Source organism: Diachasma alloeum, unplaced genomic scaffold (assembly GCF_001412515.2).
Source record: "Diachasma alloeum isolate Michigan unplaced genomic scaffold, Dall2.0 Dall_scaffold_00185, whole genome shotgun sequence".
Lineage (NCBI taxonomy): Eukaryota > Metazoa > Arthropoda > Insecta > Hymenoptera > Braconidae > Diachasma > Diachasma alloeum.
In genome coordinates this window covers 1406837-1428193 of record NW_021680351.1, presented here as the reverse complement: position 1 = coordinate 1428193, position 21357 = coordinate 1406837, and the positions used below count along the sequence as shown (strand labels likewise).

Genomic DNA, 21357 nt, shown 5'->3' with positions numbered 1-21357 from the left:
TCAATTTGAGCTCATTTATTCCACAAAAATTTATAGAAATCAGGAAAATATCAGTTGAAATATTTTTGAATTTCTAATTAATTGAAAATTCAAGTAAAAAGGGAAATTTTCGTCTTTTTGCTGCTGAAAAATTTGATATTTCATTGAAATTTCATGACTATCCCCCTAAATATAAAAACAACGACTAGGGTGAACAGGCCGATTGCTGGACGGTCAATTCGAGTTTCGTAGGATCTAAAATAAAGGAATCACCTAAATGGAGATATGATGATTTCCATACCTCCAAGAATGTTTTAATTAGCAGAAAAAAATTATTTCAAGTGAAAATGACAAATCAAAGAATAATTAAATTAAGAAATAGTTGAATACAGCCGAAACCCCTAATTTTTGGACGACAGGGCCATATTTTTTTAATTATTAAATGTCGATCAGCAGAAAAAATAATTGATCACATGATTACACACGAGTAATATTATTGAAAAGTGAACAAATCAGAATTTACAATTTTCATCTTCTTTAGGAATATTCAGTGCAAGTTGGAATTGTACAGAAGCTAAACCCCGTCCAGAAATTAACCTGTTTACCCTACCAACTGTCCACGAAATTTAATTTTTTTCTTCTCACAAATTGAATTGAATTGAATCAAATTCCCGCTCTTGAGCCAGCGCATGCCCACGCAGAACTAGTCGCCCTGCGCATGTGCAGACCCCCCAAGAGAGTCGACTCTGCACATGCGCGTTCAAAATATCGCTCTGCGCATGCGCCGGCCCACCAAGCCAACGTCATGTTGAAATTTCTGGCAGTATTGCCTCGTAGGGGCACGGAGGAGGGTCGTGAGGTCCGTAATTGGTCAATAATCGTCCATTTGGCGAGCGTGGGAAGTGGAAAACGCGGGATCGTGGTGCACTCGCCGGCACGGGGCACAAGCCCACGCGACACCGAAACAAAGGACTCGGTTGAAGCATCGAGTGGTCATTAGTGGATGTGACAATGATTTTAATCGAGTTGATGAGTTTTATCGGACGAGTTGTGGTGTTTTTATTGTGAAAATGGAGACGGGGGACCGATGATGCCGGCCGGCAGCCTTTGTTTATTTACAAAAAGCTGTTCGTCGGGGCCTCGAAGGGTCCAGTGGAGTGTTTAGTGTTTCAACTCGCGTCGTTTGGAATAGATATCCAGTGCAGGAATATTCAAAGTGATCTAGTGTCAATTTTCATGGGGAAATGAATAAAATTGAGGAGAACGATTTCTTCCGTTGGGTTGAGGCAATTTCGAGGCTTTGGGGCTATTTTTCGTGGGTCAGGGAATTTCTTTCGGTTTTTTTATTTGTGGAAATGGAATTAGTTGTGTTGTGAGTGCAAGTGCATTCGAGAGTACTCAACCCCATGGATTGGAATAGAGGTAGCTGGTTGGAGAGGTGAAAACGGAGCTGTTGTTTTCATCCAACGCCGGTGAGTGATTCCAACTCCTTCACTAATTCATTAATTCCATCAATTGTCTATCGACATCCAGGGATAAATAGCACAAACTCAGGTGTTACATTTGTAAACGTATATTTGTAACATACGATTTTACCATGTTGCAATACTCACATTCACAATATTTCCACAAACATATTTCTTACATTCGTTTTAAATAAACAACACAGTACATTCGATTTTGTCCCTCTTCTCGTTATCTCAATATGCCACTGATGGCTAGATTTTGAGCTGCATTTGGTTTTGTGTTTGATAAAAATAATTCTATGCGAGTGGATAATACTTCTATTACTCAATTCGACGAGTTATGAAACTGTATTAAAATATTCCTCATTCTTTCATACGCTGTACACGGAAAAACCTCCATTGAAGTACATCAGAATTTGTTTATTTCACTATCTCATGGATTCTCTATTCTTCACGTTTTTTTTCTTTGTTTTATTGGAAGGCTGACAAGATCCGTTGCATTATGAAATAGGAAATTGAATTTTGAATTAGTTAAATCATTAAAATCGTCATTACATCGTGATAGTGAGATATTTTCAATAGATTAAGGCCGTTTTCTTTCGTATTCTCTTCAGTAGTGAGGATTTCTTCGTAGATATTCAGAAAAAAACTGAAGGCTCAACTAATCCACTACCGAATATTAATATTTCAATCTGTATTTATATAATTCAAAGAATTATTTCACTCCAAGATACTTCAGTAGCAAAAAATATGACAAAATCAAGTCTAGTAGCTGTAGTAGAATAAATTTTAATGCAACTCAACTTCATAAATCTCAAATCAAGTAGAAACTCTCTCTTTTTACAGTAAAAAAAACATTTGGAAAGAAAAATTCCTCCAACTCCCCGAAAATACACTATCCTCTCCAACAATATTTTTGTTTATTTAGTATTGCATTTTAATGTGACAAATCAATGAACAACATAGTCTAGTAAAGCTGTGCTCGTGGAACTGATAGATACAATTAACTCGATAATTCATCATTTTGTGGTAGGAATGTGGAGTATATTCCTGGCAATTACCTCTCATCCTCGTTAATCACTCCAATTAATCGATAATAATCTTATAATTTACTAGTAAAATACGCAATTGTCATATGTAGGAGGTACACTTAGGTATCAATAGTTTTTTTCATCATTTCTTTACACTTATAAGCTCATTACAATTATGGAATATCCCTGTGCTGACTACTTCACTCCCTCAAATAATCCTTCAATTTACCTAGAGGAGAGGATGACTTGTCTGTCATTATGCCTTAATTATCTGACTAGTAGTCGAGTGTCTCTGATGGACTGGAAAAAAAAAACTAAAAGGATTGAACGCTCAGCAATTGAATATTTACGAAAAATCAAAGTATAGATAATAATTAAATAAAATAAATATCCTGGATTTTTGCTTTTCGATTTTTCATGCTCACAATTATCAGTCTTTTCTTTATTTTTTTTTTTTAATTCAAGTGATGAGATGTCTCGTTCAATTTCTTCAGAGCGACTTTCATTCGTTGTAAATTAACAGCAGCAATTGCATATTGAAGTTTTACAGTTGTTGTTGTTGGTCTCAAATGATATTCGGTAATTAAATGAATAAACACTCGGTATCGACTGAAATTTATACACTCAACATTGATTATACCTTAAGTTTAAACAAACACATGCGTTATATCTATGTTTGTTCGTCGTTGAATATAGAATCTCCTCTGCTATTGGAAAAGTATATCTAGGTAATGTTAAACTCAAAGGGATTCTACGTCAAGAAGCTCAAGATGCGTCCTCCCAAAAATCTCCAATATCTCGTGACCTGACGATCCGAAATCGACAATTTTTTTTTCAATTTCAAGCTTGAGAAATTCCCCTCAAAGTGATGAAAAAATGGTCCAAATTCACTCTGCCAGTCCCGAGATATTGACGACTGAAGATGACTCGTTTTTCTCATTCCCCCGAAAATTACGAAAATTTAAAGCGTAAACTGTCATAAAAAATATTGAATTGCCCGATCCTTTCTGTCCAACAAATTTCATTAAATCTACCAGTGAGTGTACGTACACCAGCAATTAATAAACTATCTAATCCTACTCGTGACTCGTCGTAATAATTAATCAATCAATTTCTCATCGTTTTCATTCAAATTCATTTTTTGTTTTTGTTATACCCTATGTATAATATTAATCAATGAGTGAGTGTGTTTTAACCACACTTCAATTCACAATTTGTGCAAGGACGGGTGAATAAGGATCACTCCAATGAAGACAATTTATCTATACATTATTCATTATTTCGTTAATTACCTCTCGTATATCAACATTTCTATTATTTTTTTGGTTCTTTGCCTGGTTGGAGTTTTTCTCACGGACACTTTAACTCATAAACTCGGACATTTCAATGACATTACGAAATCCGACTAGATATTTCATTATTTAAAAATTCTATAGGCATAATTATTAACATTTGAATTTTTAGTTGACTTATTATACTTATATTTTCAATTTTGTTCTCTTAAAAAATTATCGTGAAATCGTTATCTGCAAATAAAAATTGCCCACTAGATTCTAGAAAATGAGAAATCATCACTATTATTCATTAGATTATTCATTTTGATGTTATCACTAATTCAGAAGTAATTTATAATCTACACCTATCACACGTACTTACGACTGATTGATTTATCATTCACATTAATTCGGGGATGAGCCAAATGTCTCGTTAAATTTTTCATCAACTCTTCGTTCAGTTTATATCAAAAATAATAATTTATTGAACTAAATTCAACACTGTAGGCCTGCATGAGTTCAATCTGTTCTGCGTTGTGAGAGACTCTGTTGTTTTACGTTATCTACAGGGTGTCTGCTCTCAGTTAGCTCATCTTCATGCGTTTTGGTGTGTTGGGGCTCGATGCATCTTGAAAATAAATGAACAACTGTAGATTTATTGGGGAATAATTTTTCCTCAGAGTTCAATTTTCCTCAGGACGTACCTCCGTTTGACGCTGTACCAAAGGTGTTGAGCATCTGACAAGTTTGATTTTTCTGAATGGTTAATGAGTATTATTTGTTACTGTTCAACAGCGAAGGAAATTCATTATTAATTCGATTAATTTGGCTTACGTCTCCCATGACAGCGATTGGAGTTGTTCCAGTGGCGACAGCAACTTGATGCTCGATTAAGTAAAACATGTATTCGTCGTAGAGCAATCTAATCAGGTGGAATGAGCCGAAACTCGCAGCACTTCTGAGTGTCAGGTCACGAATTACCATTGAACTGTGGAAAAACACGAGGGGGAAATTGTTTTTGCGTTCATTTACACTGAGAGAAAAACGACAAAGTTCTCGGACAAGTCTTACTTGTGGCAGGAAAATAGTTTTTTGAAAATTATCAAAAAAGGATTTTTTGTGCCTCAGATAGGAGGCTGTCGACTTGAATCGCTTTCATATTATTTTGTTCAATTGAATTAGATTTGTTCCTCAATTAATTGTGTTTAATTGATTATGTATTCCTTGTGAAAATTCTTGTATGAGTCCAATGAAAGGATGATGCTATCTGTATTACCTTGAAACTTGGTTAAAGTAGTGGTTTTTACCTGTAGAATGACCATTTGAGGAGAAATTGTCGGGCGGCTTTGGCAAACGTTGTTTTTCCCTCGTAAGGCTTGAGTACCTGCGTTACAACACTCTTTAACCAAACTGCCCACTGCTCCAGTGAATTCTGCTGCTGGAGCGTCATCTTAAAATCCGCCTCCAGGCGCTGGACCACTGTGTAGTCACACTGACAGACCCACGAAGCCTAAAAAAAATTTCGTGTTTATTCGTTTGGAGGACTTGATGGTATTCGTGAGTTTTTGGTCATCGAAGTTGAGTGAAATGAACGTTTCGTTGATTGAAACTGAATTTGGTAGAAAATTTGGGAATTTATTCACCTAAATTTCCCCAACTTTCACTGAATTATTGAACTAAAATTACCTGTTTTTCCCTTAATTTTCAATCCAATTACCATGTTTTTTAATTCCAAAATTTTTTAACCGCGGGATCTTCAATTTAATGAGAATTCCAAAATTCATTTGCCTAAATTTTTCCAACTATCGCTGAACAATGAACCAATTCCCATTAATCCTCCCCTAAAATCCTGATTTCTGCAGCTAAAAATTCCCAAAAAAATCCATCAACCCACCTGTTCCTGAATATTATAAAAATTCACTGAATTCAATTCCGCCAGCGTCTAATAAATTAAAATTGCCTGTTTTTCCCCTTAATTTCCAATCAAATTGCGATTTTTTTTATTCCTAAACTTTTAACACATGAATTCCCAGTTATTGAGAATTAGTGAGAATTATTCAGGACCAATTACTGAAAATTCAAGAATTCATTCACCAAAATTTTCCCAACTATCGCTGAATAATCAAACAATTCCGATTTATCCTCCCCTAAAATCCTGATTTCCGCAACTAAAAATTCCCCAAAAAAAAAAATCCATCAACTCATCTGTTCCTGAACATTATGAAAATTCACTCGATTCAAATCCGCCAGCATCTAATAAACTAAAATAGCCTGTTTTTCCCATTAATGTCCAATCAAATTGCCATCTTTTTCAATTCCAAAATTTCTTAACCGCTGAATCTTCAATTTACCGAAAATTCAAGAATTCATTCACCTCAATTTTCCCAACTACCCCTGAACAGTCAAACAATTCCCATCAATCCTCCCCTAAAATCTTGATTTCCGCAGCTAAAAATTCCCAAAAAAAAATCCATCGACCCACCTGTTCCTGAACATTATGAAAATTCACTCGATTCAAGTCCGCCAGCATCTAATAAACTAAAATAGCCTGTTTTTCCCATTAATGTCCAATCAAATTGCCATCTTTTTCAATTCCAAAATTTTTTAACCGCTGAATCTTCAATTTACCGAAAATTCAAGAATTCATTCACCTCAATTTTCCCAACTACCCCTGAACAGTCAAACAATTCCCATCAATCCTCCCCTAAAATCTTGATTTCCGCAGCTAAAAATTCCCAAAAAAAAATCCATCGACCCACCTGTTCCTGCACATTATGAAAATCCACTCGATTCAAGTCCGCCAGCATCTAATAAACTAAAATAGCCTGTTTTTCCCATTAATGTCCAATCAAATTGCCATCTTTTTCAATTCCAAAATTTTTTAACCGCTGAATCTTCAATTTACCGAAAATTCAAGAATTCATTCACCTCAATTTTCCCAACTACCCCTGAACAGTCAAACAATTCCCATCAATCCTCCCCTAAAATCCTGATTTCCGCAACTAAAAATTCCCCAAAAAAAAAATCCATCGACCCACCTGTTTCTGAACATTATGAAAATTCACTCGATTCACATCCGCCAGCATCTAACAAACTAAAATAGCCTGTTTTTCCCATTAATGTCCAATCAAATTGCCATCTTTTTCAATTCCAAAATTTCTTAACTGCTGAATCTTCAATTTACCGAAAATTCAAGAATTCATTCACCTCAATTTTCCCAACTACCCCTAAACAGTCAAACAATTCCCACCAATTCTCCCCTAAAATCCTGATTTCCGCAACTAAAAATTCCCCCAAAAAAAAAAAATCCATCGACCCACCTGTTCCTGCACATTATGAAAATCCACTCTATTCAAATCCGCCAGCATCTGATTAATTTGACTAGAATTCTGCAGAACAGCCCTGGCAGCTTGAGCGAGATGATTCAGCGATGTATAGCGCCTGAGTGTCTGTGCAAAAGCAGAAACAGCTGTCAATTTGATCTGCATCATCTCCTCGGGGCAGTCGTTCATAGCTGTCGTCAGCCAGGACTCCAGTCCCTTGGCAAAATTCCTTATCGATTGTGTAAGAGTGCTGGGAATGGGCCTCAGCACATCAGGCATGAGCACCTCCACCAGATTTTGATAGAACGTGTAGTCAACGGTTTTTATGAACTCCTGGACTTCACCGCACTTGCACATCTGATAGAGTTTTGTTTTAGATAGGTACTTCTCCTCCTCGCACTCGTCACCATTGTTGTTGTCCTGACTGCGCCAGAACTCCCTCCACAGGCTCTCGACAGTTCCAAATTCAAAATTGAGAACAGCATCGAGAAAGGCCTCGCAGTGCTCTCGGTAGATGCTTCTGAAGGTGTCGATGTCCTCCAGGGTGCAATCCTCGGGTAGGGATGAGCCGTGGCTCACGACGATCTCGGGAAAATCGGGAATTGCTCCACTAGCTTCGCCGAGGTACTGGTGATACTGGGGGGTTGTCGTGTTTGATGTTATGCTGACGGCTCCGTGGCTGTTGCTGTCGTACGAGGACTCTTGCTTCTGATTCGAGAACTTGAAGCGCTTTGTCTGATTGTTGGCTGATGTCTGTTGACGGGACGTTCCGTCATCGTTCAGGAGGATCAGGGGGGAGTTTGGCTTCACTCGGATGCCGTAGTAGTGGTACTTGGAGTTGCCCCTGGGGGGTTTAAAGAGGGGCGGTGAGAGCTTTCGGTCAGAGGTTTTGGTGGAAATTCTTTTGAGATGATTTATCGTCGGTTTTGTCTGCGACATGATTCGTCCACCTTTTATCGCGATTTTTAGGAGGTTTCGGTGGTCATTGCATTGGTCAAGTGTCGATCATTGGATAGGGCAACTGACAATTGTGTGGAATTTAGAGAAAACTTTCGCGTGAAGGTGAAACTAGCGGAATATTCGGCAGCGGAAAATTCAATTTGAGTCGAATAATCGTATGTACAAATGTTTTTCAAGTGCGAAAGAGTTTGTATGTCAGGGGAGGATGGGGCAAAACGGCCCCCCTTCAATCGTCAATATTTTCCGATTCGATAATCCGATTGGGATGAGTTAGAGCTCGTTTTGAAGAATGAAAAATTATCTTCAAAATGAAGTTGAAACTGGGAATTTTCACAATGTCATTCACAAGTTATTGACAATTGAAGGGGGGCCGTTTTGCCCCAAAGAAGTCTTGTTTGGGCCAACAAAATCGCTAGTTGAAAATTGCCAAGAAGAATTTGATTGGTTGGAATTTGAATGTCTCAAACATGAATAATTGTTCTGCTTTCGACAGCAACGAAATGTTTGGCTCAAGAGGCGGATAATTCACACCAGGCGGTGCCTTTTCAGGATGAAAATATCTCACACAGAGGAAAATTTATCAACAAATATTTTATCCCCAAGTTACAAGATTGCTATCATATCATTATTATTGTTTCATTTAAGGACTCATTTATTGTCTGTGATTATTAGACAGCCGAAACGAAAAACTACTATCCCTTGTTTCGCATTAAACAAAGATTTTTCGCGAGCAAAATACGTATGGGAGTATCTAATAACGAAGGAGTAGTGCTAGAAATGACATTTCTTGCGTCTACAGAGAATGCAATTTTTTTTTAACTGCTAAATCAATTTTTGCGACAAAAATTTTTCACTCCACCGCACTCTCTGCATGTGTTTGGCACAAAAAAATCGTTTTTTGATAATTTTCAAAAAAATATTTTCTTGGAACACGTAAGACTTGTTTGAGAACTTTGTCGTTTTTCTCTCAGTGTAGATTCGCCTCAGACAGATCTTCTGCTGTCGAATCTTTCGCTAGTTTCAGCTTTTCATAACTTTGGCGACGAAAATTTCGATTTTTTTCGAAAATGAATTGAATAGCGGTGCCTTTGTCTTACCTTGTGCCTAGACGCCGTGTTCTTAATCCCAGAAACACTGAACGTATCAGTTTTCCAAAACTAGCTGCGTTCACTGGATCCAATTTGTTCTCCGAACAGTGACGGAGGTAGTGATTGTAGAGGGTGGAACGGGGCAGTGACACGCCGTCTGCTGTCTCGTAATTCTCCAGGAGCCATTGCACCTGAATCCAGTTGATAATCATGATTAATGGGTGATAATGAAGTTCGTAATTATGAATACAACACTGATTACATTATTGAATTTTGATATTCTTTCTTAAACGGGGATTTACCTAGGAAACGAGAGGGTTTAGGTGAAAATGTCAGAATAACTTTTTTGTAGAGAATTAAATTTCCTACAAAGATGTCATTTTTTTTCTACTGGAACCACGGGTTTCCAAGATAAATGCGCAGTTAACAAAAATTCTTTGCATGTTGATGATTACCAAATCGTGAATATTTGGAAGGTTTTTGTCGAAAAAAAAGACAAAATATCTCCAACTCTCGAGCGAAACATGAAGAAAGTATCACCAAAATTTTCATTATTAGATCATTTTCATTGTCAGATTTTCATAATGAGATCAGATTTTTTGATCAGATAATCAATCGCCACCAGAGGATGGGAAATTATCCGCAGAATGCTGATTCTCCAAGTGGTGAGACCCATAATTCATTGAATCACCTTATTATTCATGTTTGGGAATTTTTAACGCCCAAATGAAACAATTTCTACCTTGGTAATCATCAGAAAAGTATTTCGTTGATTCAAAATACATTGACTTGTTGGAATTATCTTCTCCCTCAGTGGAATTTAATGCAAATAACATTCTCCCGAAGAGAGAATGAATTAAAACACAAAATAACAACTCATGCACAAAAATAATCATCATCCGCAGAATGCAGGTTCCGGAAGTGATGAGACCCACAATTCATTGAATCATCTTATTATTCATTTTGGAAATTTTTTGCGCTCAAATGAGCTCAAAATAGTGGATTATTAGACCCCCAAAAAATGAAGCTGAAATTAGCAGAATATTCATCAGTGGAAAATTCAATTTAAGGGATATTTAAAGTAGCTCTACTCTTCGGCCGAGCCACGCTGCACTTTTGGATATTTTCAGTTTTCACATTTCTCAATTAAATTGCACGGGAAAAATTTGAAAAAATTCATACCCAGTCAGTTTCATCAAAATTAAATTTCACACAATATTAGTATTTTTTTTTTCAAACATTTCCTTCTTATAAATAAATAATAGAACTTGTTTGCAAAACGTTGCATCATTTTTTATAAGGTGTCAAAAAAATTGTTGATTTTTTCACATCTAATGAAGAAAAAAATTCTGATTTTAATCTTTGATTACAATGGAAATGTTCATTTTCGCCTAAGACACCGGGTTAAATCCTGATTTTTAAACATTTCATTTTGCGAAACCAAAAGGATAATTAAATTCGAGAAAAAAAAATTGAAGTTTTCTGCAGTTTTCAATCATCTTTGAATTTACCGCAAGGGTAGCTCTATCCTACTACTACTACATTACGTGTAGGCTACTTTAAGCGTAGCTACTTTGAGCTACTTTAAGGGTGCCAAGTGAATTTGGCGATGACCTTAAAAATTGACATTCACCAACAAAGTTATAATTTTTTTAATTAATAGTATTGGACAGATGGTGAACATCGGTGATAATTTTAAAATTTTAGAACTTATGGATATCGAGAAATTAAATAAACAAAATCAGTCCTATACACGGCCTCTTATGGAGTTTTGATTAAATTGAACGTTTCAACCCCCTAGGAACTCAAGAAAAATTTGAAAAAATTTGAAGATATGGGGAATGATGTGTTCAATGGGATGGCGACAAAAAACAATGGGGTACCGGGGTGAATAAGAGAGATATTTCAACCCGCCGTACCCATTTGATCCCATGCTTTCTCGAGGTTCGTCACGCGAAGTAGAGGATTTTCCGCATTTATTTTCTCGATGTCTAGTTCCGGTTGCGGGTTTGAAATTTCGTCGGATGGATGAATACATATTTCTCCAATGATGGAGGGAAAGAAAAAAATTTTTTTGAATCTTTTTTCAAATTCACTTGGCACCCTTAAACGTAGGAGAGTCAAATAATCAAATGTTTTTTCAATTTTTTTCGAATGTACAAATGTTTTTTCAAGTAACGAAGCGTTTGTACCTTTCTTAAAAACATTTGCACACCCCTAGATTTGCCCAAGACAGATCTTCTGCTGTCGAATATTTCGCTAGTTTCACCTTCATCCCAAAAATTCAATCTGTTGAATCTTCGGGGGTGTACGGGTAAAAAAAAATCACACGAGTAAACTTATTTCAATCAGCAAACACCTCTAGACTCGCCTAAATCGAATCTCTCCCCAGTTTCAGCTTCACAATTCCCCTGTAAAAATGATCTACCACCTGCATTCGTCCACTCACAATAGCAGCAAAATGTTAATACCAGTGTTAAGGTACCAAAGCACACGTTAAACCCAACAGACATGCAATAGTCACAGTATCATGATAAAGTCTCTAACAAATGGCGAGTCGATATGGCTTACGGTGGCCTGCGAGACCCTAGTGGCATGCGTCATGTTGGCCGCTGTTGCGGCCTCATCCACGTTGATAGCAGTCCCTCCAGCATTACCACTGATCAAGTATGCCCCTCCACCCCCGCTAACCACAGCGTCCTAGTCGAAAACAGCCAATAGGTTCATTCATTTTTCATTGATGCTGTTAATAATTGGCATTCAGGAAGCATCACCGGAGGATTGAAGAGGGCAAATGGACATTATTATTGTCTTGTTTAGGGTGAGTGCATTCAACGCCCCGAGGCCTCCCCCCGTTGAGAAAAATTCTTAGGCTTTTACCATCATTTTACTGAGGATTTATTATTTTTTACTTCCGAATGGAAATTTTGTAATCGCTCATTATTTAAGGGGAGACTAGTGAGACTTTTCGTACGTTGAAGATCGATTGTATAGATCTGAAAACAAATAATTAGGGCAATAAAATTTTTTTTTATTGTTAGTTTGCCCGAATACGCTTAAAATGCCAAAAACAGTCCAGGGCCTACATTTTTTTTCGGAAAAATATGTGGAATAACAATTACGAGCTAGTTTTTTTTTATTCCCCTCACAAAATGGCTAAATTTGCTTCTTTTGTATTTTTTTTTACACAAATAGTGAATTTTTTTATATGAAAAAAACCGAAATCAGCTGTGTAGGAGTCGAATTCCAAAAAACTAGCTCGTAGTTGTTGTTCCACACATTTTTCCGAAAAGTTTGAAAAAAAAATCTTTTGTAGCTCAAAAATTGGAGGCCCTGCACTGTTTTTAGCATTTTAAGCGTTTTCGGGCAAACGAACAATAAAAAAATTTCTTTTTGCACTAATTATTCGTTTTTAGATCTATATAATCGATCTTCAATGTATGAAAAGTCTCACTCCAATAACCCACGACTTTTAAAAGTCATAGTAGTCTCTCCTTAAGTTCTCTAGTTTTTATGGTAAAGTAACAGTCACGTGAATTCGCTAAAAAATGCTATTGGAATTCTATTTGTTTTTTGCGCTGATTCTATTGGATTTAATAAGAAAAAGTCAATAGATTTCGAATTTCTGTTAGAGTTTTTCTCTTAGATTCTTTCTATTGGAATTATTGGGCACAAATTTTCTGTTTTTTCCGCTGGATTTTATTTTGTTTTGCATTGCAGAATCCGAGTGGAAAAAAATTGGAAAATTAATTTTTTTTTCACTAATTATTTTACATATCTATATTCGAGCTTCAATGCATGAAAAATCTTGCAACGATAGCCCGTGACTATAATAGTACTTTGGCATGAAAAAATAGAAGAAGCGAATAGTGAAATAGGAATTTAAAAAAAGAACCCATTCGGAAGCAAATTGCTAATTTATTAGCAATAATAAATGTACTCATTTGTTAAAAAAAATGCAATTGTCCACTTGTTTTTTTGTACTTACCGCACTCTCGGTCTGGGGACTCCCCCGGGCCGTTGCGGCTGATATCAGAGCGTGAGTCGCTGGATCTCCATCGACTACACTCTGTTGTATCAGGTACGTGCCATTACCCTGGGATAAAAGCTGATTTGTTGTTGTGTTTGAGCCTTGGCCAGATACCTAATGATGATTATGGATTTCAGGAGTTGAGGGGAAGATTAATGTTTCTTGACTTGTTAATTTGTCGATTGATTAATTAGTTTGAGAATTAATTAATGAGTTTGTTAATTGTGAAATTCCCCTGGTGACGAGAGGAATTGGGGGAAAATGTCAAGATATGTTTCTTGATGAAGTTAATGCAAAAGACCGAAATGTTAAATTTTTTCATTTGCTTAAATCGTTGATTATCTCGGTAACAAGTGACTTCAGAGGAAAAAGTGACAGGACTTTTTTGTAGGTAATTTAATCCCCTACAAAAAAGTTCCTGTAACATTTTCTTCTAAGACAAGCGGTTCGCGAGATAAATGCAAACTAAACGGAAATGTTGAATTTTTTCGTTCGACGAAATGGAATTTCTTCGTCTTGTTGAATCATTGATTATCTCGGTAACGAGTGATTTTACGGAAAAAAGTTACGGTACATTTTCTGCGGGAAATTTAATTCTCTACAGAAAAGTTGTTGTCACATTTTTCGTAAAACGACTGGGTCACGAGATAAAAGCCGAATAAATGGAAATGTTGGATCTAACTGAATTGATTAATTTGTTAATTGCGGAATTGAACTGGAAAAATATCTGAAGACATTTTCTCGTTAGATTTTCATGCATTGTTAGACGTGGAATTATTTCGATTATGAAAGCTTTGTGGGGAAAATAACAGGGGAAAAAACATTTTTTTATGCAAATGAATGCAGAATAGAGAAAAACGCCGAGTTTAAGTGATTTGGGGGATTATGAATGATTTGACTCACTTGTGCATAAGTCACAGGTGTTGTTGCTGACGTGTAATACTGACTCGAGGCCGGGGTGTACATGGCTCCTGCCTCGCCGACAGCATACACTGGATATGTCCTGAAATTTCAATAATCCCAAGTTATTCGATGTCAATTGAACGATTTTTTTGGCTGTTCTGAATGCTTACATCTCTCCATTAGCAAGATTATAAGTTGAGCCATCTCCCTGGACGTATTGAACATATGTTGGATGGGATCCCGATTCAGACCCCACAGCTTCAGCGTCACCTGACACTGGAAATGTTTAAAATATCGATATTAATATTTCGCGTTACGCATGAGGAAATTGAGTTTAATTTTATTTTTACAATTGTATTTTCGCATGACGAAACCAATTAACTTTCAAAAGAATAGGCATAATATGTCGTTGGTATATTTATCCAAATAAATCGTTCGAACTTGATAGAAAATGTCTCAACGAACTAATCGAGCCCAAGTGCATTGAAATCTTACGGAATGTGTGACTTGGAGAAATGTTTATAAACTGGATTATAAGTGATATTTAACAATGTCAATGATTGACAATTAATGTTGATTCGATCGATTATTTCCAGTTGTGTTGCATTCAATTGGGCTTAATTAATCCCAGCCCCGAGGAGTAGAATAAATTTTCGAAAAAAAACTCCATTCTTGGGCTATGTTTAATATAGAAATCAATAAATTCCACTTGACTGGAACTCATAACGTTCAGGTGGATGTAACACCGCGGAAATTCGTCGATTTAATGAATACCAACTATCATTCGTTGAAATTGTTGAATACTACTAAAAATTCTGTCTACAAATGTTTCTTCAAGTCACTGTTTTTATCCTATTTCAATGTTATTGGGCTCATTATGTTCGTTGGAACATTTTTACAGTTGTATTTACACATGAGGAAACCAATCAACTTTTAAACAAATAGTCGTAATATTTCATTAGTGTATTTATCCAAATAAATCGTTCGAACTTGATAGAAAATGTCTCAACGAACTAATCGAGCCCAAGTGCATTGAAATCTTATGGAATGTGTGACTTGGAGAAATGTTTATAAACTGGATTATAAGTGATATTTAACAATGTCAATGATTGACAATTAATGTTGATTCGATCGATTATTTCCAGTTGTGTTGCATTCAATTGGGCTTAATTAATCCCAGCCCCGAGGAGTAGAATAAATTTTCGAAAAAAAACTCCATTCTTGGGCTATGTTTAATATAGAAATCAATAAATTCCACTTGACTGGAACTCATAACGTTCAGGTGGATGTAACACCGCGGAAATTCGTCGATTTAATGAATACCAACTATCATTCGTTGAAATTGTTGAATACTACTAAAAATTCTGTCTACAAATGTTTCTTCAAGTCACTGTTTTTATCCTATTTCAATGTTATTGGGCTCATTATGTTCGTTGGAACATTTTTACAGTTGTATTTACACATGAGGAAACCAATCAACTTTTAAACAAATAGTCGTAATATTTCATTAGTGTATTTATCCAAATAAATCGTTCGAACTTGATAGAAAATGTCTCAACGAACTAATCGAGCCCAAGTGCATTGAAATCTTATGGAATGTGTGACTTGGAGAAATGTTTATAAACTGGATTATAAGTGATATTTAACAATGTCAATGATTGACAATTAATGTTGATTCGATCGATTATTTCCAGTTGTGTTGCATTCAATTGGGCTTAATTAATCCCAGCCCCGAGGAGTAGAATAAATTTTCGAAAAAAAACTCCATTCTTGGGCTATGTTTAATATAGAAATCAATAAATTCCACTTGACTGGAACTCATAACGTTCAGGTGGATGTAACACCGCGGAAATTCGTCGATTTAATGAATACCAACTATCATTCGTTGAAATTGTTGAATACTACTAAAAATTCTGTCTACAAATGTTTCTTCAAGTCACTGTTTTTATCCTATTTCAATGTTATTGGGCTCATTATGTTCGTTGGAACATTTTTACAGTTGTATTTACACATGAGGAAACCAATCAACTTTTAAACAAATAGTCGTAATATTTCATTAGTGTATTTATCCAAATAAATCGTTCGAACTTGATAGAAAATGTCTCAACGAACTAATCGAGCCCAAGTGCATTGAAATCTTATGGAATGTGTGACTTGGAGAAATGTTTATAAACTGGATTATAAGTGATATTTAACAATGTCAATGATTGACAATTAATGTTGATTCGATCGATTATTTCCAGTTGTGTTGCATTCAATTGGGCTTAATTAATCCCAGCCCCGAGGAGTAGAATAAATTTTCGAAAAAAAACTCCATTCTTGGGCTATGTTTAATATAGAAATCAATAAATTCCACTTGACTGGAACTCATAACGTTCAGGTGGATGTAACACCGCGGAAATTCGTCGATTTAATGAATACCAACTATCATTCGTTGAAATTGTTGAATACTACTAAAAATTCTGTCTACAAATGTTTCTTCAAGTCACTGTTTTTATCCTATTTCAATGTTATTGGGCTCATTATGTTCGTTGGAACATTTTTACAGTTGTATTTACACATGAGGAAACCAATCAACTTTTAAACAAATAGTCGTAATATTTCATTAGTGTATTTATCCAAATAAATCGTTCGAACTTGATAGAAAATGTCTCAACGAACTAATCGAGCCCAAGTGCATTGAAATCTTATGGAATGTGTGACTTGGAGAAATGTTTATAAACTGGATTATAAGTGATATTTAACAATGTCAATGATTGACAATTAATGTTGATTCGATCGATTATTTCCAGTTGTGTTGCATTCAATTGGGCTTAATTAATCCCAGCCCCGAGGAGTAGAATAAATTTTCGAAAAAAAACTCCATTCTTGGGCTATGTTTAATATAGAAATCAATAAATTCCACTTGACTGGAACTCATAACGTTCAGGTGGATGTAACACCGCGGAAATTCGTCGATTTAATGAATACCAACTATCATTCGTTGAAATTGTTGAATACTACTAAAAATTCTGTCTACAAATGTTTCTTCAAGTCACTGTTTTTATCCTATTTCAATGTTATTGGGCTCATTATGTTCGTTGGAACATTTTTACAGTTGTATTTACACATGAGGAAACCAATCAACTTTTAAACAAATAGTCGTAATATTTCATTAGTGTATTTATCCAAATAAATCGTTCGAACTTGATAGAAAATGTCTCAACGAACTAATCGAGCCCAAGTGCATTGAAATCTTATGGAATGTGTGACTTGGAGAAATGTTTATAAACTGGATTATAAGTGATATTTAACAATGTCAATGATTGACAATTAATGTTGATTCGATCGATTATTTCCAGTTGTGTTGCATTCAATTGGGCTTAATTAATCCCAGCCCCGAGGAGTAGAATAAATTTTCGAAAAAAAACTCCATTCTTGGGCTATGTTTAATATAGAAATCAATAAATTCCACTTGACTGGAACTCATAACGTTCAGGTGGATGTAACACCGCGGAAATTCGTCGATTTAATGAATACCAACTATCATTCGTTGAAATTGTTGAATACTACTAAAAATTCTGTCTACAAATGTTTCTTCAAGTCACTGTTTTTATCCTATTTCAATGTTATTGGGCTCATTATGTTCGTTGGAACATTTTTACAGTTGTATTTACACATGAGGAAACCAATCAACTTTTAAACAAATAGTCGTAATATTTCATTAGTGTATTTATCCAAATAAATCGTTCGAACTTGATAGAAAATGTCTCAACGAACTAATCGAGCCCAAGTGCATTGAAATCTTATGGAATGTGTGACTTGGAGAAATGTTTATAAACTGGATTATAAGTGATATTTAACAATGTCAATGATTGACAATTAATGTTGATTCGATCGATTATTTCCAGTTGTGTTGCATTCAATTGGGCTTAATTAATCCCAGCCCCGAGGAGTAGAATAAATTTTCGAAAAAAAACTCCATTCTTGGGCTATGTTTAATATAGAAATCAATAAATTCCACTTGACTGGAACTCATAACGTTCAGGTGGATGTAACACCGCGGAAATTCGTCGATTTAATGAATACCAACTATCATTCGTTGAAATTGTTGAATACTACTAAAAATTCTGTCTACAAATGTTTCTTCAAGTCACTGTTTTTATCCTATTTCAATGTTATTGGGCTCATTATGTTCGTTGGAACATTTTTACAGTTGTATTTACACATGAGGAAACCAATCAACTTTTAAACAAATAGTCGTAATATTTCATTAGTGTATTTATCCAAATAAATCGTTCGAACTTGATAGAAAATGTCTCAACGAACTAATCGAGCCCAAGTGCATTGAAATCTTATGGAATGTGTGACTTGGAGAAATGTTTATAAACTGGATTATAAGTGATATTTAACAATGTCAATGATTGACAATTAATGTTGATTCGATCGATTATTTCCAGTTGTGTTGCATTCAATTGGGCTTAATTAATCCCAGCCCCGAGGAGTAGAATAAATTTTCGAAAAAAAACTCCATTCTTGGGCTATGTTTAATATAGAAATCAATAAATTCCACTTGACTGGAACTCATAACGTTCAGGTGGATGTAACACCGCGGAAATTCGTCGATTTAATGAATACCAACTATCATTCGTTGAAATTGTTGAATACTACTAAAAATTCTGTCTACAAATGTTTCTTCAAGTCACTGTTTTTATCCTATTTCAATGTTATTGGGCTCATTATGTTCGTTGGAACATTCTCTATTGACAAACTTATTTTATTTTTACAGTTGTATTTACACATGAGGAAACCAATCAACTTTTAAACAAATAGTCGTAATATTTCATTAGTGTATTCATTCAAATAAATTTCAACTTGGCAAAACAAACAAACAAACAAAAAATTACACCGAAAATTTCCAAAGGGGAGAAATAAATTCTCACCTGTTACTGTGATATAGTGAGGCGATCCACTGACAATAGTCCCAGTCGATGTGGAAGCAACGTCCGAGTCAATCAGGGTATGTTGTCCCGAGTGTGTTGTATTCACCACAACTTGTGCTGTTACGTGGGCTGCTGTACCTGATGAACCATTAGACGAGTCTGCTGCTGTTTCCAATGGATCTTGCACCACCAACTGCAAACATTATTCCGTTAATTTACCACCTCCGGTTATCGTTTATGTTTCGAATAGTCGTTTGCATTCATCGACTATCGAGACGGGCTATCCAATTCTCATGGTTTTTAGTCTGTTATCAGAATGTTCACGCGTGATGGAGAGATATCAATTATTGATTTCCATCGTTATCTCTCGAGTTTATAATTTTAGAAAAGTAACGCGAAAGAATTTCTCGTCATTATTACTTTGATTTTATTCAATTTTTTCAACAAGATTTAAGGAAAAACAAAAGTAAAATGTTGAATTTCATTTTTCGACGAAATCCAATTTTTCCATCTGCTTAAATCGTTAATTATCTCGGTAAGGAGCGACTTTAGGGGAAAAAGTCACTCAAAATTTTTTGTGAAAAAATCAATTCTCCACAAAAAAGTTTATATGACATTTTCCTCTAGAACGCCTCATTCACGAAATAAATCCAGAATAAGCAAAAATGTTGAATTTAATTTTTCGACGAAATCCAATTTCTCCATCTGCTTAAATCGTTAATTATCTCGGTAACGAGTGACTTTGAGGAAAACAGCCACAAGCACTTTTCCGTGGAAAATTGAATTTGCTACAAAAAATTTCTTGCGACATTTTCCTCTAAAACGTCTCATTCGCGAGATAAATGCAGAATAAATGAAAATGTTGAATTTGTTATTTTAATTAACGCCAAAACAAACCTGTATCGGCTGTAGATTATTACTATTAGACGGATCAGGACTAGTGACAACAGTGATGAGTTGACCCCTTGCTCCTTGGCTCTGTGCAACACTACCACTTGCACTTGTACTTGAAGTTGTGACAACGACAACGCTCGGTTTGCTATCCGCCTCTACAACCGTAGAATTACCCCCGCCATGGCTGGCTGTTGTGGATGCTGCTAAAGCGTACTGAGCTCCAGTTGTAGTCATGGCAATGAGTCCCTCGATTGTCCCGCTATTCGCAATATTACAGTCGCCTTCACGGTTTGATGTAAAGGGCCTCTGTAACAGGTAAAAAAAGGGGGGGGATGAATTGAGAAAATCCGTGAAACAGCTGGTTGAGCTTTCCAGCATTAGCTTCCACGTGAGAGATCAGGAGTCTCGATTCCCCTAACTGATGGGAGGGGGGAGGGGGACGTGGGGAGACAATCGCAGGTGGAGAGATGGGTTTTGACAAAGAGAATTGGGGAAATAGTGTTCGAATGAGTAATTATCATATTAATGTCATCAAATGTGACAGTTTTTCTACTGTTTCGATGTTGACGAAGTTATTTTATTTTTACTGTTGTTCCACATGACGAAACCAATCGAATTTTATGCAGATGGGCATTATATTTCATTAGTGTATTTATCCAAATAAATTGCATTGAATTGTATTAAGTAAGAGCCCAAGTGCATTGAAATCTGATGGAGTGTGTGACTTGGAGATATTTTTATAAACTCGATTATAAGGGATATTTAATAATGTCAATGAGTGAATTCAGTAGCGAAGCGGTAAAACGGTTTAAGTCGATTTTAGCTTTTGGTCAGTTTTCAATGAATATCTCGGAATCCAAGGCAAATAGTAAAATTTTCGTTATAACCTTGTTTGTAGAGCGAATTGAGATCTAGGAAAAAGCTAACATACAAAGCCACATTCGTCAGAAAATACTTTGTGGACCTTGTGATGAAAATAAGTATTTTAGGCACTATTTAGGTGCCTAAAACGTCCCTTTTCCACACATTGTGATGAAAAATATTGTTCGATACTCGTGGGAAAAGTGTTTTTCGGCACTCGTAACGAAATATACTATTTTCTCTCAGTGAAGAGAGTTTTTGCCTAGTCTACTCGATTCGTTCGTCGCGAAAAAAAAAAAAAGAAAAGAAAATCCTTCCTTCTCGAATTCTTCAGACGATTTCAACCCCCGGAACCCAGTGACCACCCACACAACCGTACGCATCGTGCGTTCGTTACCTAGTTACAGGTGCGCGTGGCAGAGCATTTAATAATCCTCGGATCAAAGGGGGAAGACCTCGCTAGGGGGTAGTCTCGTATAATACGTTGCATTGAAGTTTTACCCATCACCCTCAGCTCTATTTCGCTTTTCCCCCGTATTTTTCTGTACCTCTTGGAGTAGCAGGTACCAAACACATTATGAAAACATGAGAGGCGGTGGTGGAGAGGGGGAGGGGGCGGGGGGGGG

At 35.9% G+C, this 21357-nt stretch overlaps 1 protein-coding gene across 2 annotated transcripts in view; it reads right to left on the bottom strand.

Annotated features, from left to right (window-relative positions):
* Window positions 1–1536: 1536 nt before the first annotated feature.
* The window catches only part of LOC107048183 (DNA-binding protein RFX2), a 24238-nt gene continuing 4417 nt past the window's right edge, over window positions 1537–21357 (bottom strand). For both annotated transcript variants that reach the window (XM_015271247.2, XM_015271248.2), the window contains exons 2-13: window positions 19874–20176; window positions 18977–19169; window positions 14225–14330; window positions 14055–14154; window positions 13110–13265; window positions 11693–11821; window positions 9131–9312; window positions 7071–7917; window positions 5058–5260; window positions 4585–4738; window positions 4455–4506; window positions 1537–4378 (exon numbers count right to left, since the gene is read on the bottom strand). In XM_015271247.2, the coding sequence (XP_015126733.1) occupies window positions 4335–4378; window positions 4455–4506; window positions 4585–4738; window positions 5058–5260; window positions 7071–7917; window positions 9131–9312; window positions 11693–11821; window positions 13110–13265; window positions 14055–14154; window positions 14225–14330; window positions 18977–19169; window positions 19874–20104 (2397 nt within the window). In that variant the 5' untranslated portion in view covers window positions 20105–20176 and the 3' untranslated portion in view covers window positions 1537–4334. The remainder of the gene's footprint in view (window positions 4379–4454; window positions 4507–4584; window positions 4739–5057; window positions 5261–7070; window positions 7918–9130; window positions 9313–11692; window positions 11822–13109; window positions 13266–14054; window positions 14155–14224; window positions 14331–18976; window positions 19170–19873; window positions 20177–21357) is intronic.